This window comes from Aedes albopictus, chromosome 3 (assembly GCF_035046485.1).
Source record: "Aedes albopictus strain Foshan chromosome 3, AalbF5, whole genome shotgun sequence".
Lineage (NCBI taxonomy): Eukaryota > Metazoa > Arthropoda > Insecta > Diptera > Culicidae > Aedes > Aedes albopictus.
In genome coordinates, this window is record NC_085138.1 from 258,404,597 (window position 1) to 258,421,022 (window position 16,426).

The following is a 16,426-nucleotide window of genomic DNA, read 5'->3' on the forward strand; positions in this document are numbered from 1 at the left end:
TAGTCGACCAAGATGAACACTCCGCCGTAAGTCGACGCGGTTATGATTTTCTGACACTTGGGCGTAGTCGACATTCCAAATGAAAATATTGATGCTGCTTTTGCAGTAATATTCATACATTTTCTGAAATTTTTGTAAAATTTTACGTTAAAATTCGTGTTTAATCCTCTTGTTTCCGTTCTTGTATCGACAAACATCGCTTAGCAAAACTAAATATGGGAGAGGTAAGCATACTAAACCATTTAAGGTGAATATATGACGAAGCCACAACTCGAATTTTCAAGAGCACAAATCTGAAGAACCGAATGTCGGATTGCGCTGAAAAGTTGATTGGTCACCACCAGCGGGTAACAAATCGATCAACTTTTCAGCTCAAACCGACATTCGGTTCTTCAGATTTGTGCTCTCGTTTTCGTTTTTGTCTTGAAAAACAACACGTAGGAATATTAAATATGGGAGAGGTAAGCATACTGAACCATTTAAACGCTGATACATTTCCATATCAAATTTCACTTCAAATTGCTTTGCTTTGTGCACCAGCAGCCTCTTCCACAGGACGACCGTCGACTTTGGATCGGGAACCTGGACAGCCGCGTTACCGAGTAAGTTGCTTTTCCTAGTTTTATATTCTCCATGGAGATAGATCCGCCCTTGTCGGAACATTGTTTGACCGTTTCTCTACTTTCTTGCCATTCCCACTATCGGTATCAACTATTGAAAATTGCGCAAAAATGCGGCAAAATTGAAAAGTTCGACATGCTGTTCCATCGATCCGGGCCCATGGCCGGATATCCCCGCGGGTATGCCTTCGTGACTTACGAAAGGGTAAGGTGTTTATTGTTTTGTTTAATTTTGGTTTTGAAGCTAAAACTTCCTACTTTCCAGCAAAAGGATTCGGAAGCGGCCCTGGAAGTGCTCAATGGCAGACGGGTCGGAGACAAACACATGGTAGTTCGGTGGGCCAAAAACGTCAATCGGGACGAGATGGAGAAGACCAAACCGAAGCTGCAGATTCCGGCGCTGGCCGGAGGTTCCAAAGCCGGCCCCAGTGGACCGATGAGTCAGCAAACCAAGATTCAAGCCTTGGAAGCGAAGCTGAAGATGATGGAGAGCCGGTCGGATGATTTGATTATTAACAAATCGACCACGGTGGAGCGACCCATTATCGAGAAGTATCAGTATAACAAAAACCAGCCGCAGCAGCAGCGGCCGGATTCTTCCAAAATGAAGCGCAACATGACGCGAGGCGGGGCCGGCGGAAGAAGCGGTCCGTACAAGTCGAGTAGGTTTAAGTGAGGCGAAGACCGGGAGAGTCGTAAGTAGATAGCAAAAACTGTGTCGGAGATTTCTTTCGCTCCCATCTCGTAGTTCTTAGACAAAATGTTCCGTTTCTTACTCATTACTTTTAGAATATTTAATGAAAATTATACTTAGACAACGATCTAAAACTACAATTGAAAGCCAACCTAGAGGAGGCTTCGTTTTCGTGTCCCGGAACTGACAAAGAACCATCCTCCTCTGTCTCTCTTATTCCTTCATTTGGTATATGTACTTGCCTCGCATGTGCTTCGGTACAGGAACCACGGCGGGGCAGGGCAATTGGCCGGGTACTTCGCAGATGCAGTGTTTCGCACAGCCGACGCCAAAGTTGGCCGGATTGTCCTGCTTTTCGGCGAACTTGGCTTCCGCTTTGAGGGTTTCTCTGTGGAATGAAAGAGGGAAAAAATCCATTAAAGACCAAGTTTGGAGGAGTCGAGCTCGAATATTGAGTTTTAGCACTTCCCCAATCCCAACTAGGCCCGACTCGTTTTATGAAGTCTGTTTCGACCGTTTCGACCCACTAAAAACTCATTCTCTCTCTTCTTTTCCTTTCGCGGTACGTCCGTTAAGGATGCGGATGACTTTAAGAGGGTATTACCGTATACCTACATGAGTACTCTCTATTGGTTAGCGTTCCATCAGCTACCTCCTTAAGTTGTCCTCTCTCCCCTGGAAGCTTGGGTCCTGATTAGAAATCTAGACTACCCGTTGGACTCAAGCTCTCGGATGGGGAAGGGGACAGCTCAATTAATAACAATGAAAGTGCTTAAAGAACACAAGTTGAAGAGTGGCAGGTTTCAGTTGAAACATCGAGAAGACCAGGTTACCATGTTACAAGACATGGACCGCTCGCCAGATATATCTTCAAGAATGCTATAAGAAAATACTTACTGGGTCTTTCCGATAACTTTCACCAAATGCTGCATGATTTCGTTTCGGTCTTTGCTATCGATGTCTATCAGTATTTGTTTTCCATCCTCTGAAACAACAAAAGGTTAGAGTTGCACCAGCCAATACTACGTATAATCAAGACCGAGTTACCGTAGTAGCACTTGATGAACGGCGACGGGGTCATGTTTTTGAATGTGACCACCTGAACACTTGGATTTTTGTACTGGATCTGCGGAATGTTCCAAAACACGAAATCTCTGTAGAAAAGAACATAGAAAACGGTGAGATAAAATTACGTAATCGAAAATTGTTGTGAAGGCCCCTGCCGACTCGGGGAGACCATTCCGTGACATGTGAAACCCACCTCGCCCCTTCGTGATGATCTCCGTAGGTGTTGTAGTTGACGCTGAAGACCCTGATCTTCTCCTTTAGCGCCAACCGGCCGGCACTCAGATACTGGATCGATCGGCGAACCGGTGCTTTTCCTTTCATGAACGGCATGGTGGCGGGTTGTGAGGCGGTTTCTTAAGCTGGTAGGAGGTAAACTTAGTTGGAACCTATTCACGCTAGCTGGCGCTGGTAAAAGCAATACTGAAACTTCTTAATTTAATTGGAAAGTTATTGAATTTTTAGATTTTTTGCAAAATTTTTACAAAATGCAACAGCGAAAGCACGTTTATGTTTACGTTTGAAGAACTCGGCCCTCGGTCTGACGTTTGTTAATCGATTTTGGAAAAAGGGGATTCATTCATTACACCGACAATGATAACATCGAAGAGTGCTTCACAAAAACGACAAAAACTATCCACTCTGGCGTTCGATTTGAACAGGTCCTATCAGCATTGGAATCACAGCAATCATACGACCTATTTAAATCGAATCACTCAGAAATAAATCAGGCCAAACATGTCTAAAGGTCCTATTTGCAGAAGAGAGACTTTCTTTGGTTTCCCTCTCTTTCGTTAATATCTCAGCTGTTTATTTCTAGCATAATTTTTCAAATCGACGTATCTAAGTTTTTCACTGATCTGAGTAAATTCATGGTCAATGTTGGCGACCATTTCACTAAAATAGTTTTTTATAAAAAGACTTTTCATAAGTTTTTTCGTGCTACACATCACCAAGGATATTGCACGCACTAGGCAAGAAACAAAACCTACTCATTCCATATCATTTTCACAATGAATTTTGACAAAAATACACATACACCGGGTTGGCTAGAGATACGTCATGCCAGATACGTCGTGTCACGCACGGGGCCCGAAGAACACCGGGCCTAGCCTATCCTAGAGAACACTACGTAACCCGGTGTTACGCCGCGAAGGAAGCTCTTCGGTGTGACACGCCCTTGATGTAAGTGGTCAGTGAGATTGCGATTTCCAACAACAGACTTGGCTGGTTGTTGTGAATCTAGCTCTAAGTCGAATTAGCCTTGGGAAGGGCCTAGTACCGCGTTAGTTTAGGGGGGCGGCCTATGTTCCGTCTTCAGAAGGGTAATTCGTCCAAAGGGCTTGTATCGTCTAAGTCAAGGTTTTGCCTTTGGAATAGAGAAATCTCTCGGTTCACCCAAGAGAAGTATCTAGACCTTAAGCGCTAGACTTTTTCCTTCAAATAAGGTTGGGAAGGGCCTAGTACCGCGTAGTTTAGGGGGGCGGTCTATGTTCCGTCTTCAGAACCTTATAGAATCAAAAGTCGTTGCGAGGTTTTCGTGAATTTCGGATTGAGGGACAACTTCACCCGAGCGTTTCCAACTCGAAACTTCTGTATTTCCAGCGGCGCAGGCCGCTTTTATAGGGCATGTGGGTCTGGCTACCCACACTTACTTCTAAAGACAAAAAGAGAAGCCAGAATTCTTATTATCTTATTTAAAAATAATATTTTCCCTCCCGCACTATCTGACTTCCATAAGTACGGTCGCCTTTTTATGACTTTCCACACCCAGAGCCTGATCGAGTCATACCCGATAGATGTACGCCGGTTCTACATAATCAACCTACGGTGCATCGATCCTAGCGCTATCAGACCCCCTCACCGCAAGACGGTTGCGCATTCTGTTCCCAAGTCTTTTTTGGGAATTTTATTACCTTGCCGGCGGTCGTCCCTTTGGCCCTTTTCTGATTATCGCTGCCGGTTCCGTGGAACCTAAGCAAGACGAGGCTGGTGGATTGTTTCAATATTGATCAGCTACCTACTGGTAAGCCGACTTGCCACCTAAAGGGAACGCATCTCCGCCTACTGACAAAGGGTAATTATCGCCGCAATTTACGACCTTTCTATTTATGCTCATTTCTCTTGCGCTTAGCCGCCGGGTGCTTCCATACTATCCCTTGCGCATTGATCAGTGCAACCGTTCAGGCTGTGTAAGTGCATCAGGATTCTTGACACGATCCGATAGGCAACCAGCGTTCATCTATTTGTGTTATTTTTGTTCTATTCTTTCTTCCTACCGCGCGCGGGTGTCGCTCTGTCGAGGGTTGGCGTACTAACAGTGTCAAATAGCTAGTTCGGGAAATGCTAGAGATGGGACCTTTTTCCTGTGTTCTTTACTTCCACAGATTCGGGTTGATGTCAATGCACTTGCTACCGTTGCCCATATGTTGGGTCGGGTTTGTTTGTTTTTCCTTTTCCCTTTCCGGGTGTGTCATTCTAGGTTACTGACCGACGGAAGGTTGATCAGTAATTATTGCAAATTTTAATTGCGAATTATGAAATTACCGCGTCCGCGACACGTCGCTTTTGTATGGTACCAGTTTGGTGTATCTGTTACTTTTGATTTTGGCTAGATACGTCGTTTGGTTTTCTCATATATCAAAACGGTGTATCTATCAGTAAAGTTGTAAACATCAAAATAGTTACCCGCATAACAAATTACAGTTTGTCTGAAACTCCAAACAATGCATGACCTTTATCTGTTGAGGTAAGTGTGTGGCAAACAGTTGCTTTAATGTTGAAGAATATGAAACTCAATTTGTTTGACTGTAAATCACGGTATATTTAATCCATACCAGGTGGTAACAATATATTATATTGTACAGACATTTTTAAACGATATGAGTTGTGAGGTATGGTTGCAATATGAAATCACCCTCTGGCAAACGGTTTGCATTTATGTTAAGCTTCACACTTACACACGTGAATTTCACCACATGTTACTGATGTTGAACAGTATGACAAATTGTTGCATGCATCGGTATATGTGAGTGAATGAAAACTAGCCGATGAGATGCTTGCCGTGGCAATTTCCATAACAAAGAAGTCTGTGCAAGCAGCGAAAACAAACGCGATTTGGTTTTTGTTTTCGATTTCGTCAATAAAAATCCTGTTTCGCAGAGAATCGGTCATCGTTTCCAAGGCGGCCGTCAACGTCTTGTTAGGTAAGTTTTAGCCCAGCGTAAAATTAATAAGAATCTGAAAAAAAAGTATTTTTTCTAGCCATAGTAAACAACGCTTTTTATCCGGAGGAGTTTACGTCGTCGGAATTAGCTGCTAGCTGTCCAACCCGACGGCATTGCTACGCCGGTCATGGAACATGCATTCCCATCATTAGTCGTGTCCCCAGCACTGTTTGTCCATCCACGGTGAGTTATTTCTACCCGATTTAACCAACGATATTGGGTTTCTCATTATTGTTTAGACTACTGTGATAATTTGAGAATCCACTGAATCATCACTTCCCAGCGAAATTTCACACTAATCAAACTTATTTTGTTTACCGGTTATGCATCCGACGCCCCTGACATGAACTCAACCGAACTTGTGTATGCCAGCCGCGGCGAAGTCGTGTGCGAAATTCGACTGTGATGATAATGAATTTCGGCCGAGTCTAAATGGGTGCAAATGTCGCAATATTTAACCTGCAACAAAAGGCTCCTCCTCGTGCTCCACTTAGACAACAAGCTGATATCGTCCATTTATGTCTTACAGGCATGTCCTGGAGCGGTTTCGGAGTTCATCCCTAACGCGGTAGTGCTTCCATCGCTGGTATCATCACAGTGCAAATCAACCCACCATAGATTCGCGTTGGCCCAGCTCAAACTCTTCCAGAAGAATCCCGGATGCTTTTCTGCTAAGTGCTAACCGCAGAAGGCCAGTTAGGAAACATCTAGCGATGATGTTGGAGAAGCTGTGGGACGACTGCGAGGAAAAACGTTTTCTAGCATATTTAATTTTGTTATTTTAATTTTTACTTTTTTCGAAATTAAATAGAAATAGGAGAAAAACTAGTTGTTTTTTTTATCATATATAAGAAAATTGACAACAAACTGTAAGAGAACTATGTATATACCAAAAGACTATGGAACCATAATGCACAATAAAGCAATTATTACACATACAGTGCTTATTTTTATTCCGATTTTATGGGTCAACTGTTTTAGAACTGTTTGCTTAACTGTAAATAGGGCAAAAAATGGATAGTATATCGACCGTTTGGCAAACTGTAAACGAAAAATTTTGTTCGAGAAAATGAGCGATTTCTTATTGTAACATAACTTAACCGCCTATTCCACATATTGTAATTTGCTCAAGAACCATCTATCACACTGTTGAAACCGTTTATGGTAGTGTTGACTTATTGTTGCTTTGGATGTTCTACCATACTATTGAGATACTGTAGTGCATAGTTCCGAACAGTATGGTGCACAGTACTAGTATGGTTCATGGTTATGCGGGTAGATACGTCGTTTCGAAAAAGATGCTTAGTTAAACAAATTAAACAATAAATCATCAAACAGTGATGTGGATTCTTCAATTTGCTTTATGAATCATGCATGCAGCAGTTAACCCGGATTTGTTTACATTCTCGAGTTACGTCGGATTGAAAAGTTATGCTTGATTTGTATTATGATTTTCTCCTTGCATTGAACAGTCAAAACAATCGTCTTTTGATTTGCACTGCAAAAATAGTTGAAAAGTGTACCATTACATTGAAATAATAAAGAGAAAGTGGACAAAGAGAGCCTCTCAAATGCAGATAGGACCTATTGAAATGTTTGGCCTGAAATCTAGATTGAGTTTAAATTATTAGTGATGAATTTATTTACACTGAGCCAAAACATCCTCCTTTTAGCGACTGAAAAGTGATTCGCATGCGCCCCATTACGAACATCAGTCGAAAATCGGATGACTGTCAGACGGTAGCATCCGAGCATGGTTGACGCTACCGTATGAGAATCATCCAAACATTAAATTGAACTCCTTCCAAACGGAGGTGCTGATCTTTCTGAAACTAAATGGATATCTGCTTGAAGTTATTGTCTGTTCGGAAAAAAACTAGAAAATCAGCTTCGGTGAACGACACGTCTGCCTTCTTCCGAAGTTCATAGTATGCCACTACCGGGTGGTCATGACGAAAAATTTTGAAATAAATCATGTTTTGTAACTATAAATAAAAGCTTCAAATAACCTTTTGAGTATATTGAATACTCATTTTCCTAAAAGTAGTAACGTTATAAAATATTTCATTGCATTTTCGACGCGATTTTGCATAGTTATAAGAGAAAAATGTCTAGTTATGCAATTCATGTGTCTCTCTGATCAGACAACCTTAAAACGCTGGTGCAACTAGGGTTTATTTACATTTTCCAGCACTCGCTCCATCGACTTTTTCCGAGATTGTTGAAGATTTTAATGTTCTACCGGTTCTACCAAATAGAGCAGCGCTTTGCGGAAACTTCTTGTACGTTTATTTCTTTTGCCCATCTTTCAGGTATTTGCTGAAGCGATAGTCAATTCTCGTTAGGGATTTCCCGAATAGCCAGATTGTGCTTCGAAATCCTTAGAAAGTTGTACCCACACAAACCGTATTGGATTCACCTACCGTTGTCGCACACTGGATGATGAATACGGAGCATTATAATGATGCTGCTGTAGGTGGTTAAAGGTTTCTATTTATCCATTTCCATGCGTTACGAAATAAGAATCACATAAAATCCCACAAACTCAGACACTAATTACTGAGAAATTACGGTCAGCGCTTTGGAGAACCAATGTTTTGCCTTTTTTATTTACTAAGAGCACAGATGACAGTGACAACAGTGACAAGTAGCTTGACACTTGGCTACTTCGGAAGAAAAGTTCAGTTCGGAAGTCCAACCACCGAATTCTAACTTAGTGCTTCGCCGACAATATCTGACTTAATCACCGATTTGTGGATGAATGGTTTGTTGAACATTTAGATTGAGTTTAAATAAGGGCGAAAGTAACATGAGAGTTCTCTTCATCGACTCTCTCTTCTTCAAATTAAAGTGATAAGATGCAAGTCGACAATGATTTTTCATAAGGGCTGACTTGATCGACTTCTCTTCATCGACTCCCTCTTTCGCTAATAACTTGATCAAAACAAACAAAATCATTATTCTTTTTGTTTCTATAGCAAGATGTAGTCGTCTTCTTCGCATTTCAACCAAAAAATCTTTAGAAAACTCAATATACATTCTGTAATAACACAAAGAGAGGATCGATGAAGAGAATTCGAAAATGTCAGTTAGGCCCTAATTAAGAATCAGTGTCGACGTATGGTTGAACTTTTTGGTCATAAATCGCTAGGTTGCGATGCAATCTAGCGTTTAAGTGTAAAAAAGTTTGATTGAATTTGCATCTTGTCACTTTATTGTGCATCCCAGCTTAATCACTCAGATGCTGACGATCTTAACCAGCCGTCGTTTATCGCGAAAAGATTGTGCCCCGTTTGATTTGCATACGGCGGCTTATTATCCATGACAGCTCCCACCCGGCGGCTGCAAAAACAGTTTTAGCCAAGGTACACACCGTGTGTAAATCATACGGGCGCGGTCTGGCGCGATCTGATGCTGCGCGTTTCGAACGCAGCTTGTTGAGAATCTAAGATAAGCGCGACAATAATTTGCAGAAGAGAGAGTCGATGAAGAGAACTCTCTCATGTTACTTTCGCCCTTATTTAAACTCAATCTAGATGGGAAGATTCAAAAATTATGTCCATCGTTTTTCGGGATTTCTAGACCCCCCCTCCCCCCTCTGTCACGCAATTTCCCTATACCCAATACACGTACTGTCACACTTTTCTAGACCCCCCCCCCCCCTCCCCCAAATGTTGGACGTAATTTTTGAACGTTCCCGATGTGATGCTGCAGCAAACATACGACCTATTCACATCGAACGCCAGAATTTACATTTTTATTTTTGGCATCACTTCCAGTTCGTCGATTACACCGCTCGATCGATAAATTCATCCCTCTTCACGTTCATTCGTGTTCCGACGCAAAACGTCCTGTTTCCTCGCTAGCGCTGCAGTGAAAGCACCATCAGAGTGTCCAATCGTTTCTCAAGAGCGTGTGTTCCAAATTAGTCGCAACTTTCGAGCGCAAAAAAGTCTGCAAAACAGTTCAAATTCTCGTCGAAAATATCGCGAATCGGTAGTTTCCGCGCGGGTGATGCTTTTGCGGTAGCAGGTTCCTTCCGGCCGCTGTTGGTTCTGGCGGAAAAAGTCCGCAAACGAGTGTGCAGTGTTGACGGGGAGTCTGGACGGTCGACGTCGACGTTCAGCGAAATCCACGACGAAAAACGCAGATCCCCGAGTTGTGAGGTTAGAAAAGTGGAGTTCATTTCTGGGTTCGTTCGGGTGGCGCAAGTGAACAACAACAACCGCGTCGCGAGTGTTCGGGGTGTTCATCTCGTCGGGCCGTTTGGCTTTGCATCAGCTGTCGACTGTAAATATTTTGCTTCACGGACGATAAGGAGTTTGTGGTGTTTTTGCGGTGTTCCGCCGAAGGTGCCACAGTAGCACCGGGTAATCGAGACTTTGAACAATGGCAGCACCACAGGATCAGGCGGAGGTACTTCAAGGCCGAGATTTGGCGAGAATTTTTCAAGTATGGGAGGAAATGCACAGCGTCCCTGGGTACGACCCGGAGCCGGTTGTTACAAGGTAAGATTTAAATGAAGAGATTTTTTTAGATCAGACAATCGATTGTTGGAATTGTAGTTCATACTTGCCTTGCCTTACCGCTTATACTAAGGCCTGAGCGTCTTCTGATATACATAAGAGTCGTCTCCATTCTATTCGGTCTATGGCTGTGAGTTTCCAGTTCCGCACTCTCCGAAGGATCCGCAAATCGTCCTCCACTTATCGACCCACCTAGCACGCTGGGCACCACGTCTTCCTGTACCGGTCGGATGGCTCTCGAAAACCATTTTAATCGGGTTGCTATCCGACATCCTGATGATGTGACCCGCCCACCGTAGCCTCCCGATTTTCGCGGTGTAGACGGTGATTGGTTCTCTCAGCAGCTGATGCAGCTCGTGGTTCATTCGCTTTCTCCAAGTCCCGTCTTCCATCTGCACTCCGCCGTAGTTGGTACGCTACATCTTCCGTTTGAAAACTCCAAGGGCGTGTTGGTCCTGTGCACGTAGAGTTGTTTCATGCCCATAGAGGACTACTGGTCTAGTCAGCGTTTTGTAGATGTGACGACTAACTTTGTTCGATTGTAGAGTTCTGCGGAATCCATTGTAAGCTCGATTTCCTGCCACAATGCGGCCCTGAATGTCATTGGAAGGTGTAATTGTCGGCGGTTTCCAGTGAGCTCAAGTACACGAATTCTTTAACCGCCTTGAATTCATCACTGTCGATAGAAATTCGAGGTTACGGGCGCGGTGATTCCTCCCTGTACCTAGCCATTTGCCATCATGTCTTTTGTTTTTGACACATTAATGACTAATCCGATTCGTCTGGGTTCATTATTTAGTCGGATGTACGTTTCAACCATCGTCTTAAATTTGCGAGCTTTAATATGAGTACCATCAGCGAAACCAAACAGCTGAACGGACTTCGCAAAAATCGTCCCACTCGTGTTTATCCCCGCTCTCCTTATTACACCCTCTAACGCAATATTGAACAGCAAGCACGAAAGATCATCACCTTGCCGTAACCCTCTGCGAGATTCGAAGGGACTCGAGAGTGTCTCTGATACTCGAACTACGCACATCACTCGATCCATCGTCGCCTTGATCAACCGTATCAGTTTCTCCGGGAATCCGTATTCGTCCGTAATCTGCCATAGCTGTTCTCGATCGATTGTATCATACGCCGATTTGAAATAGATGAATAAGTGATGTGTGGGCACGTTGTATTCGCGGCATTTCTGCAACACCAGTTGCTGTCCTTATCCAACAGTGTGTTTTGGCTATGTGAGGTATGCCTACCTGCGTTCCATGAGTGGAAAACGAAATCTTCGCCGATACGAACGCCACAACCAACCGAGATGAACCAGACGTTATCTGAACTGAAGTCCAAAGTCGTAGCAATTTTCGACTCACTTTCATCTCTAACGCCACCTTCGGAATCATCAATGAAACCATTCTCTACCTCCACTAGTACAAGTAGTGTTTTTGATGGAACGAACCAGGATGCTGAATGCGGTTCGGTGAACTCCTGCTCACAACCTCAACAAGATAAAAACAGCGATGCGCCAATGGAATTTTCGTTATATTTGTCAAACATTGAACCGACTGTTCCCGAAAACGTTGTGAAACGAATGGTTTCTCGATGCCTTGGAGCCCCGATAGACGAATGCAATAACATTGTGAGATTAGTATCAAAATGGGAAAATGTGAGAAATTTTGATTACATTTCCTATAAAATCGTGTTAAAAGAGAAGTGGAAAGAGTTAGCTTTGCATGCATCAACATGGCCCGTTGGTGTAAAGTATAGAGAATACTGTCGCAGATCACATGCATGGAATCCCAACCGTTAAGATGTATTCAATGGTATAAGTTTGTTATTAGAAAATTGATGAAGCTAATTGTATTTGTATTTGAATGATAACAATGTAGTGGTGGACCTTAAATGTAATGTTTTTGTTAATTGGATTGTTAGATTTTAAGTGAAATGTGTGATTATTCAAAATGTTCATTAATTGTTATGTTGTTTCAAATGTCTGTTAAATTTTGATTGCTATTTTCATCATTATATTTTAAGTTAAGCATCCTTGGGGCCTGATATGGCCTGTTGATGAATTATAATAAATAAATAAATAAACACCTGGCGGATCGCGAATATCTCCGTTATAAGTAGCACGTTCACCCATGAATCCAGTCTGATATTGCCCTATAAACTGTCTTGCAATCGGTGATAAACGGCGGCATAAAATTTGAGAGTACCTTGTAGGCAGCGTTCAGTAGTGTGATCGCGCGATAGTTCCCGCAATCCAACTTGTCGCCCTTTTTGTAGATGGGACACACGATACCTTCCATCCACTCCTCCGGTAATACTTCCTCCTCCCAAATCTTGGTAATGACCCAGTGTAGTGCTCTCACCAATGCTTCTCCACCGTGTTTTAATAACTCATTTGGTAGTTGATCTGCTCCTGCGGCTTTGTTGTTTTTCAACCGGCTAACCTCCTCTTCAATCTCTTGGAGGTTAGGGGCTAGAAATCTTTCGTCCTGCGCACGTATTCCTAGATCTGTTACCGCGCCACCTTCGGTGCTTGCAACGTCGCCATTTAGGTGCTCATCGTAATGCTGCCGCCACCTCTCGACCACCTGTGACAAACTGTGACACTTTCTCTCTAGTCCAACAAAGCTCCTGCAACGCCACGATGTCGAAGTTGCGGGGATGTTATTCGTCGTAGATTATCCTATCACATCCTACGCAATCGAGTGACTTGCAATTCCATGTTCCATGTTTAAAATCGTAGTTCTTTTTTCGCCGCGTGGGTCTTTGTCGATTGTATGAGTCGTATTTTCTCCTATGTTAATCCTAATGGGGATTTTTGCGGGTGGTTTATGGGGCCTACGCCAACACTCCTGTCTCGCCGGAGGGCCATCGTGCCAGTTCTGTTTTGCGTTTCAACAAAAGACCATGCTGATGGGGCTACTGTATCTAGCTGGGCATGATGCAGCATTTCTTACTTAGCCGCTGGATAACAGAACAGACGCTGTTTGAGCCGCACCTCCTTGGTGAACAGACGCTCGGGTCGTACCTTCTCAATCTAGCTGAAGTCAGAAGGACAACAGTGCCCAGGCTGCACTACCAGCTAAAACTTTCACAATAAAATAATAGCATGAAACGAGCTCACCAACTTATATACATATGTATTTCTTGGTTGTGCTACTTTTCCCCGAATGTCGGTTCCCCGAATGTCGTTTTCCCGAACGCCGATTCTCCGAATGCCGTTTCTCCGAATAACCCTTTTCCCCGAATCACAACCTTCTTTATTTTATAGGCGATTCTTTCGCGTTCTATTGCTCCTCAGATCTGCTGAAACACTGCTTAATGAAGAAGGGTAATATGACTCCTTCTTTCCATTGCTGCTCGTTCTTTCCAGAACGAAATTGACTCTAACGGCTCATTAAATTATGATCGGTTAACTTAACGAAATTCCCTCTAGGCTAAAACAGCTAGGCAGACACTTTCCCGTCTATTGAGCGATAATGGATGAGTGTCTCTTAATAATACAAACAAACTTTCATTCATAACTGTATTACGAGTTTCTGCTTAAGATACATTTGTGGGTTTGTTCTTAAACTAATTGTGACTTAACAGCTATTACTCACGGGCCCGTGAAGTCATAACGTTAGCATGCATTGCATTGCCGATCTTGGCGCACTGTTGTTGCTGCTCGCTCGCTTAATATCGATGAGAGATCGAACTGTCTAGTCCCGTCCGCACGCACCACACTAAATGTACTTTCATCGGCCTATGAGCGATTCTTCTCCGAACCAACAGTTCGTCTCGGCGTCTCTAACTACCGCTCAATCAGCTATCTCACTCACTACGTCTCACTTCTCGTCCAAGCTCCCTGGTGCTTTCCTACCGAGCCGTGCTTATCGCGTCTATTCCGGTCTAGCACTTCACGTTGCTTCCAAGGTCAAGGCCGATGATGATCACAACCGCTGCTGAACGCCTGCGAGCGTGAACAAAGAGCCCTGTCGAGACCACACTGTTAGTCATCTAGTACAACCATTACAAATTCGACAACTTACCCGTTGTCGGGGCTCCTTTTGTTCGTGGATTAAAGGCCTGGTCTTCTCCGGCTTCGTTGGCTCCTTGATTGTCTAGCCGCGCCACAATTCTCGCGCAGTCGCGTCGTTATAACCGCCGTTGCTTTGGCCAAGTTCCTAGGGAGATAAACAACAGTATGAGCATCTCCATGCCGATTAATCCCTTTACGGTAGCTCACGTGGATTGATTTTGCTACTCGCACTGCACGTACGAGTGCGCGCGCCTTGGGCGCGTAGGTGGATGGACAGTAGGCCAGATCCAGAATCCAGATTCAGATGTGAGGTGGGTCGCGGGAATGCCTTTCCCGTTCAGGATATCTTCTGCTATCTGTGAATAATATCTGTTAGACACATCCTCTTTATTGGAGGAATTCATCCACTTACATCACGGTTTAGCGGAGGCAACCAGATCCGCAGAAGCCTGATTTTGGTGGGGTTTCCACAGGGTTTCTGCCAAACACAAATCGTAGATAAAGATTAACTGTGGTCTCTCGAACATCGTGTTCTAACTTACTTGGCTGATACCGTTGTCCGGCCATGTTTTTTCTTGCAGACCCGAGCCTCACGATACTGGCGCTTGTGCCGTGTGGAGAATGAATGGCTGCAGCTTTTGTGCTGAGACTGTTTCCGATCCACGGCCTTCGGTTGGGTGACTGTGTACGTGTGGACGGACTATTGTACTTTTCGCACATTCGAAGTACTAAACGAGGGATATTCATCCTTCGAGTGATTTGGCTGCTCTCTGTTTACAACTATCTTAACTATAACATTTCTTTTGTTTTACAATTACAACACAGACAAACAGACGTATCACTTGGAATCAAAATGCGATAAAAATCATCGTCACGCAAACATAACCGCCCAATACTAATTATACTGTGGTACGCAAATCCACTGAGTAGATGGCGGTAGTGAGCAAACGTCAAACAGGAGCGAAAGCGATGCGAGCGCCATGAGCGAGCGATTTGCGAACTACGGAATATTTGAATAATCCGTTAAAAAGGGAAACGATGGGAAGTGGGTGGGGGCTGGCTCACCAACACTTCCGGCCCGCTTTAGTGCTTTATGCATCATTGTGGCCAGGTGTTGTTCTAGTTTTTCCAGCTGTATTGTAAAGCATGAGCGGTGATCCTTGGCATTCTTGTGTAAATTGGGGTACTCGGAATGTTGATCGGTCACCGATTATTGCTGGCAGATGCAGTGGAAAGTTTGTCTTAATACGTATCAATCGTCTTTGACAAACGAGAAAAACTGACCTCACTGATTACCTGTCTCTGAGCCAAATTTGGTATAGAGTCTTCAGTCTCCGATTAATCGCTTCATGTTGGATGGATGCTTTTAATCCAATGGGTTACATAGCCGCTATCCGAATGAAGAGAGTAATGTTCCGCGTAATATATCACAAATCGAAAGAGGTACGGTACATTACGTGGAGCAGATATACTGAATTGGGTACCAGACCAAGTCCCTGCTGGGTGGCACGAAATAGGTGAGCCATAGACAATAGAATCGTCAATGTCGTAGGGCATAGTATGTGACTATTGTCGAAACAACACTGTTTTTGGTCATTGTCCAACCAAGATCATAAGCGGCGTCTACTTACACTAAGCGCATAACTATGTTAGGGTCGAGATTAGGATGAAATCATTGGTAAAATATGATAACACTTTTTAGTTTGTGTAGTTGAACTAGAGTTAACTTTTTATTGAGACATTTTCTGTAGGTTTATTCTGGATTACAATACATTAGCTGTCCTTTAACTGAATTATTTTATAACAGTAAACAACTTTATTCCTTCTTGATAAAAGATGTATTAACAAAAGCATTTCAATGTGGACAAAGTATTGCCAAACTATACATCTGATCAGATATTTTTCCGGTATTAAATTTGGGGTGGAGAGTTAAACACTTACGTAAAATAGTTTTAAAATGTCAGACAAACATCACATGAGCACAGCTACCAATGAACCAAACCTTCTCTACTGTTTTCTCATTTTGCCACTTCCTATCCTCAATTGAACTTATCTGACACTAGTTAGGACTGTCTGTGGAAGATCCGGGTTTCTAATTCTGTGTAGGACTTGTTAAAACGGGATGCCTGATATGTACTGCGGACAAATGGGCTGGAAGTACTGAGCAATCACAATTACTGTCGTACTAATCATATTAAATGCATGCTTTTCTACTTACATCCCGAACGTCGCCAACCGGCAAAGAGGACATGACGAAAAAACGCGAG

General features: G+C 43.3%; 4 protein-coding genes across 6 annotated transcripts in view; 3 read left to right on the forward strand and 1 right to left on the reverse strand.

Moving 5' to 3' along the window:
• Positions 1-443: 443 nt before the first annotated feature.
• LOC109422373 (probable RNA-binding protein 18) lies at positions 444-1,454 on the forward strand. 2 transcript variants are annotated; one of them, XM_062857090.1, is made up of 4 exons: positions 444-461; positions 541-602; positions 751-825; positions 886-1,454. In XM_062857090.1, exons 3-4 carry the CDS (start codon positions 757-759, stop codon positions 1,294-1,296), a joined length of 480 nt encoding a protein of 159 aa, XP_062713074.1. In that variant the 5' UTR covers positions 444-461; positions 541-602; positions 751-756; the 3' UTR covers positions 1,297-1,454. The 2 variants fall into 2 exon arrangements, with proteins under 2 accessions (XP_062713074.1, XP_062713073.1); XM_062857089.1 differs by lacking the exons at positions 444-461; positions 541-602 and having other exon boundaries at positions 611-825.
• Positions 1,384-2,907, reverse strand: LOC109424468 (small ribosomal subunit protein mS25). The gene is made up of 4 exons (XM_029860980.2): positions 2,576-2,907; positions 2,362-2,468; positions 2,212-2,299; positions 1,384-1,702 (listed from the first exon to the last, which is right to left on the reverse strand). Exons 1-4 carry the CDS (start codon positions 2,710-2,712, stop codon positions 1,528-1,530), a joined length of 507 nt encoding a protein of 168 aa, XP_029716840.1. The 5' UTR covers positions 2,713-2,907; the 3' UTR covers positions 1,384-1,527.
• Positions 2,908-5,072: 2,165 nt separating this feature from the next.
• On the forward strand, positions 5,073-6,288 carry LOC134290719 (uncharacterized). The gene is made up of 3 exons (XM_062857901.1): positions 5,073-5,585; positions 5,644-5,789; positions 6,136-6,288. Exons 1-3 carry the CDS (start codon positions 5,435-5,437, stop codon positions 6,286-6,288), a joined length of 450 nt encoding a protein of 149 aa, XP_062713885.1. The 5' UTR covers positions 5,073-5,434.
• Positions 6,289-9,467: 3,179 nt separating this feature from the next.
• The window catches only part of LOC109422375 (protein mahjong), a 40,603-nt gene continuing 33,644 nt past the window's right edge, over positions 9,468-16,426 (forward strand). For both annotated transcript variants that reach the window (XM_029873706.2, XM_029873708.2), the window contains exon 1: positions 9,468-10,114. In XM_029873706.2, coding sequence (XP_029729566.2) covers positions 9,996-10,114 — 119 coding nt within the window. In that variant the 5' untranslated portion in view covers positions 9,468-9,995. The remainder of the gene's footprint in view (positions 10,115-16,426) is intronic.

What these genes read in the sequence shown, in the direction of transcription:
- LOC109422373 (XM_062857089.1), top strand. Translation starts at nt 634, where the DNA reads ATGGAGATAGATCCGCCCTTGTCGGAACATTGTTTGACCGTTTCTCTA. An exon ending in CCTTCGTGACTTACGAAAGG is followed by an intron (nt 826 to 885) that starts GTAAGGTGTTTA and finishes CCTACTTTCCAG; the next exon opens with CAAAAGGATTCGGAAGCGGC.
- LOC109424468 (XM_029860980.2), bottom strand. Translation starts at nt 2,712, where the DNA reads ATGCCGTTCATGAAAGGAAAAGCACCGGTTCGCCGATCGATCCAGTAT. An exon ending in GATCATCACGAAGGGGCGAG is followed by an intron (nt 2,469 to 2,575) that starts GTGGGTTTCACA and finishes TCTTTTCTACAG; the next exon opens with AGATTTCGTGTTTTGGAACA. An exon ending in GTTCATCAAGTGCTACTACG is followed by an intron (nt 2,300 to 2,361) that starts GTAACTCGGTCT and finishes TTGTTGTTTCAG; the next exon opens with AGGATGGAAAACAAATACTG.
- LOC134290719 (XM_062857901.1), top strand. Translation starts at nt 5,435, where the DNA reads ATGCTTGCCGTGGCAATTTCCATAACAAAGAAGTCTGTGCAAGCAGCG. An exon ending in GGCCGTCAACGTCTTGTTAG is followed by an intron (nt 5,586 to 5,643) that starts GTAAGTTTTAGC and finishes TATTTTTTCTAG; the next exon opens with CCATAGTAAACAACGCTTTT. An exon ending in GCACTGTTTGTCCATCCACG is followed by an intron (nt 5,790 to 6,135) that starts GTGAGTTATTTC and finishes TATGTCTTACAG; the next exon opens with GCATGTCCTGGAGCGGTTTC.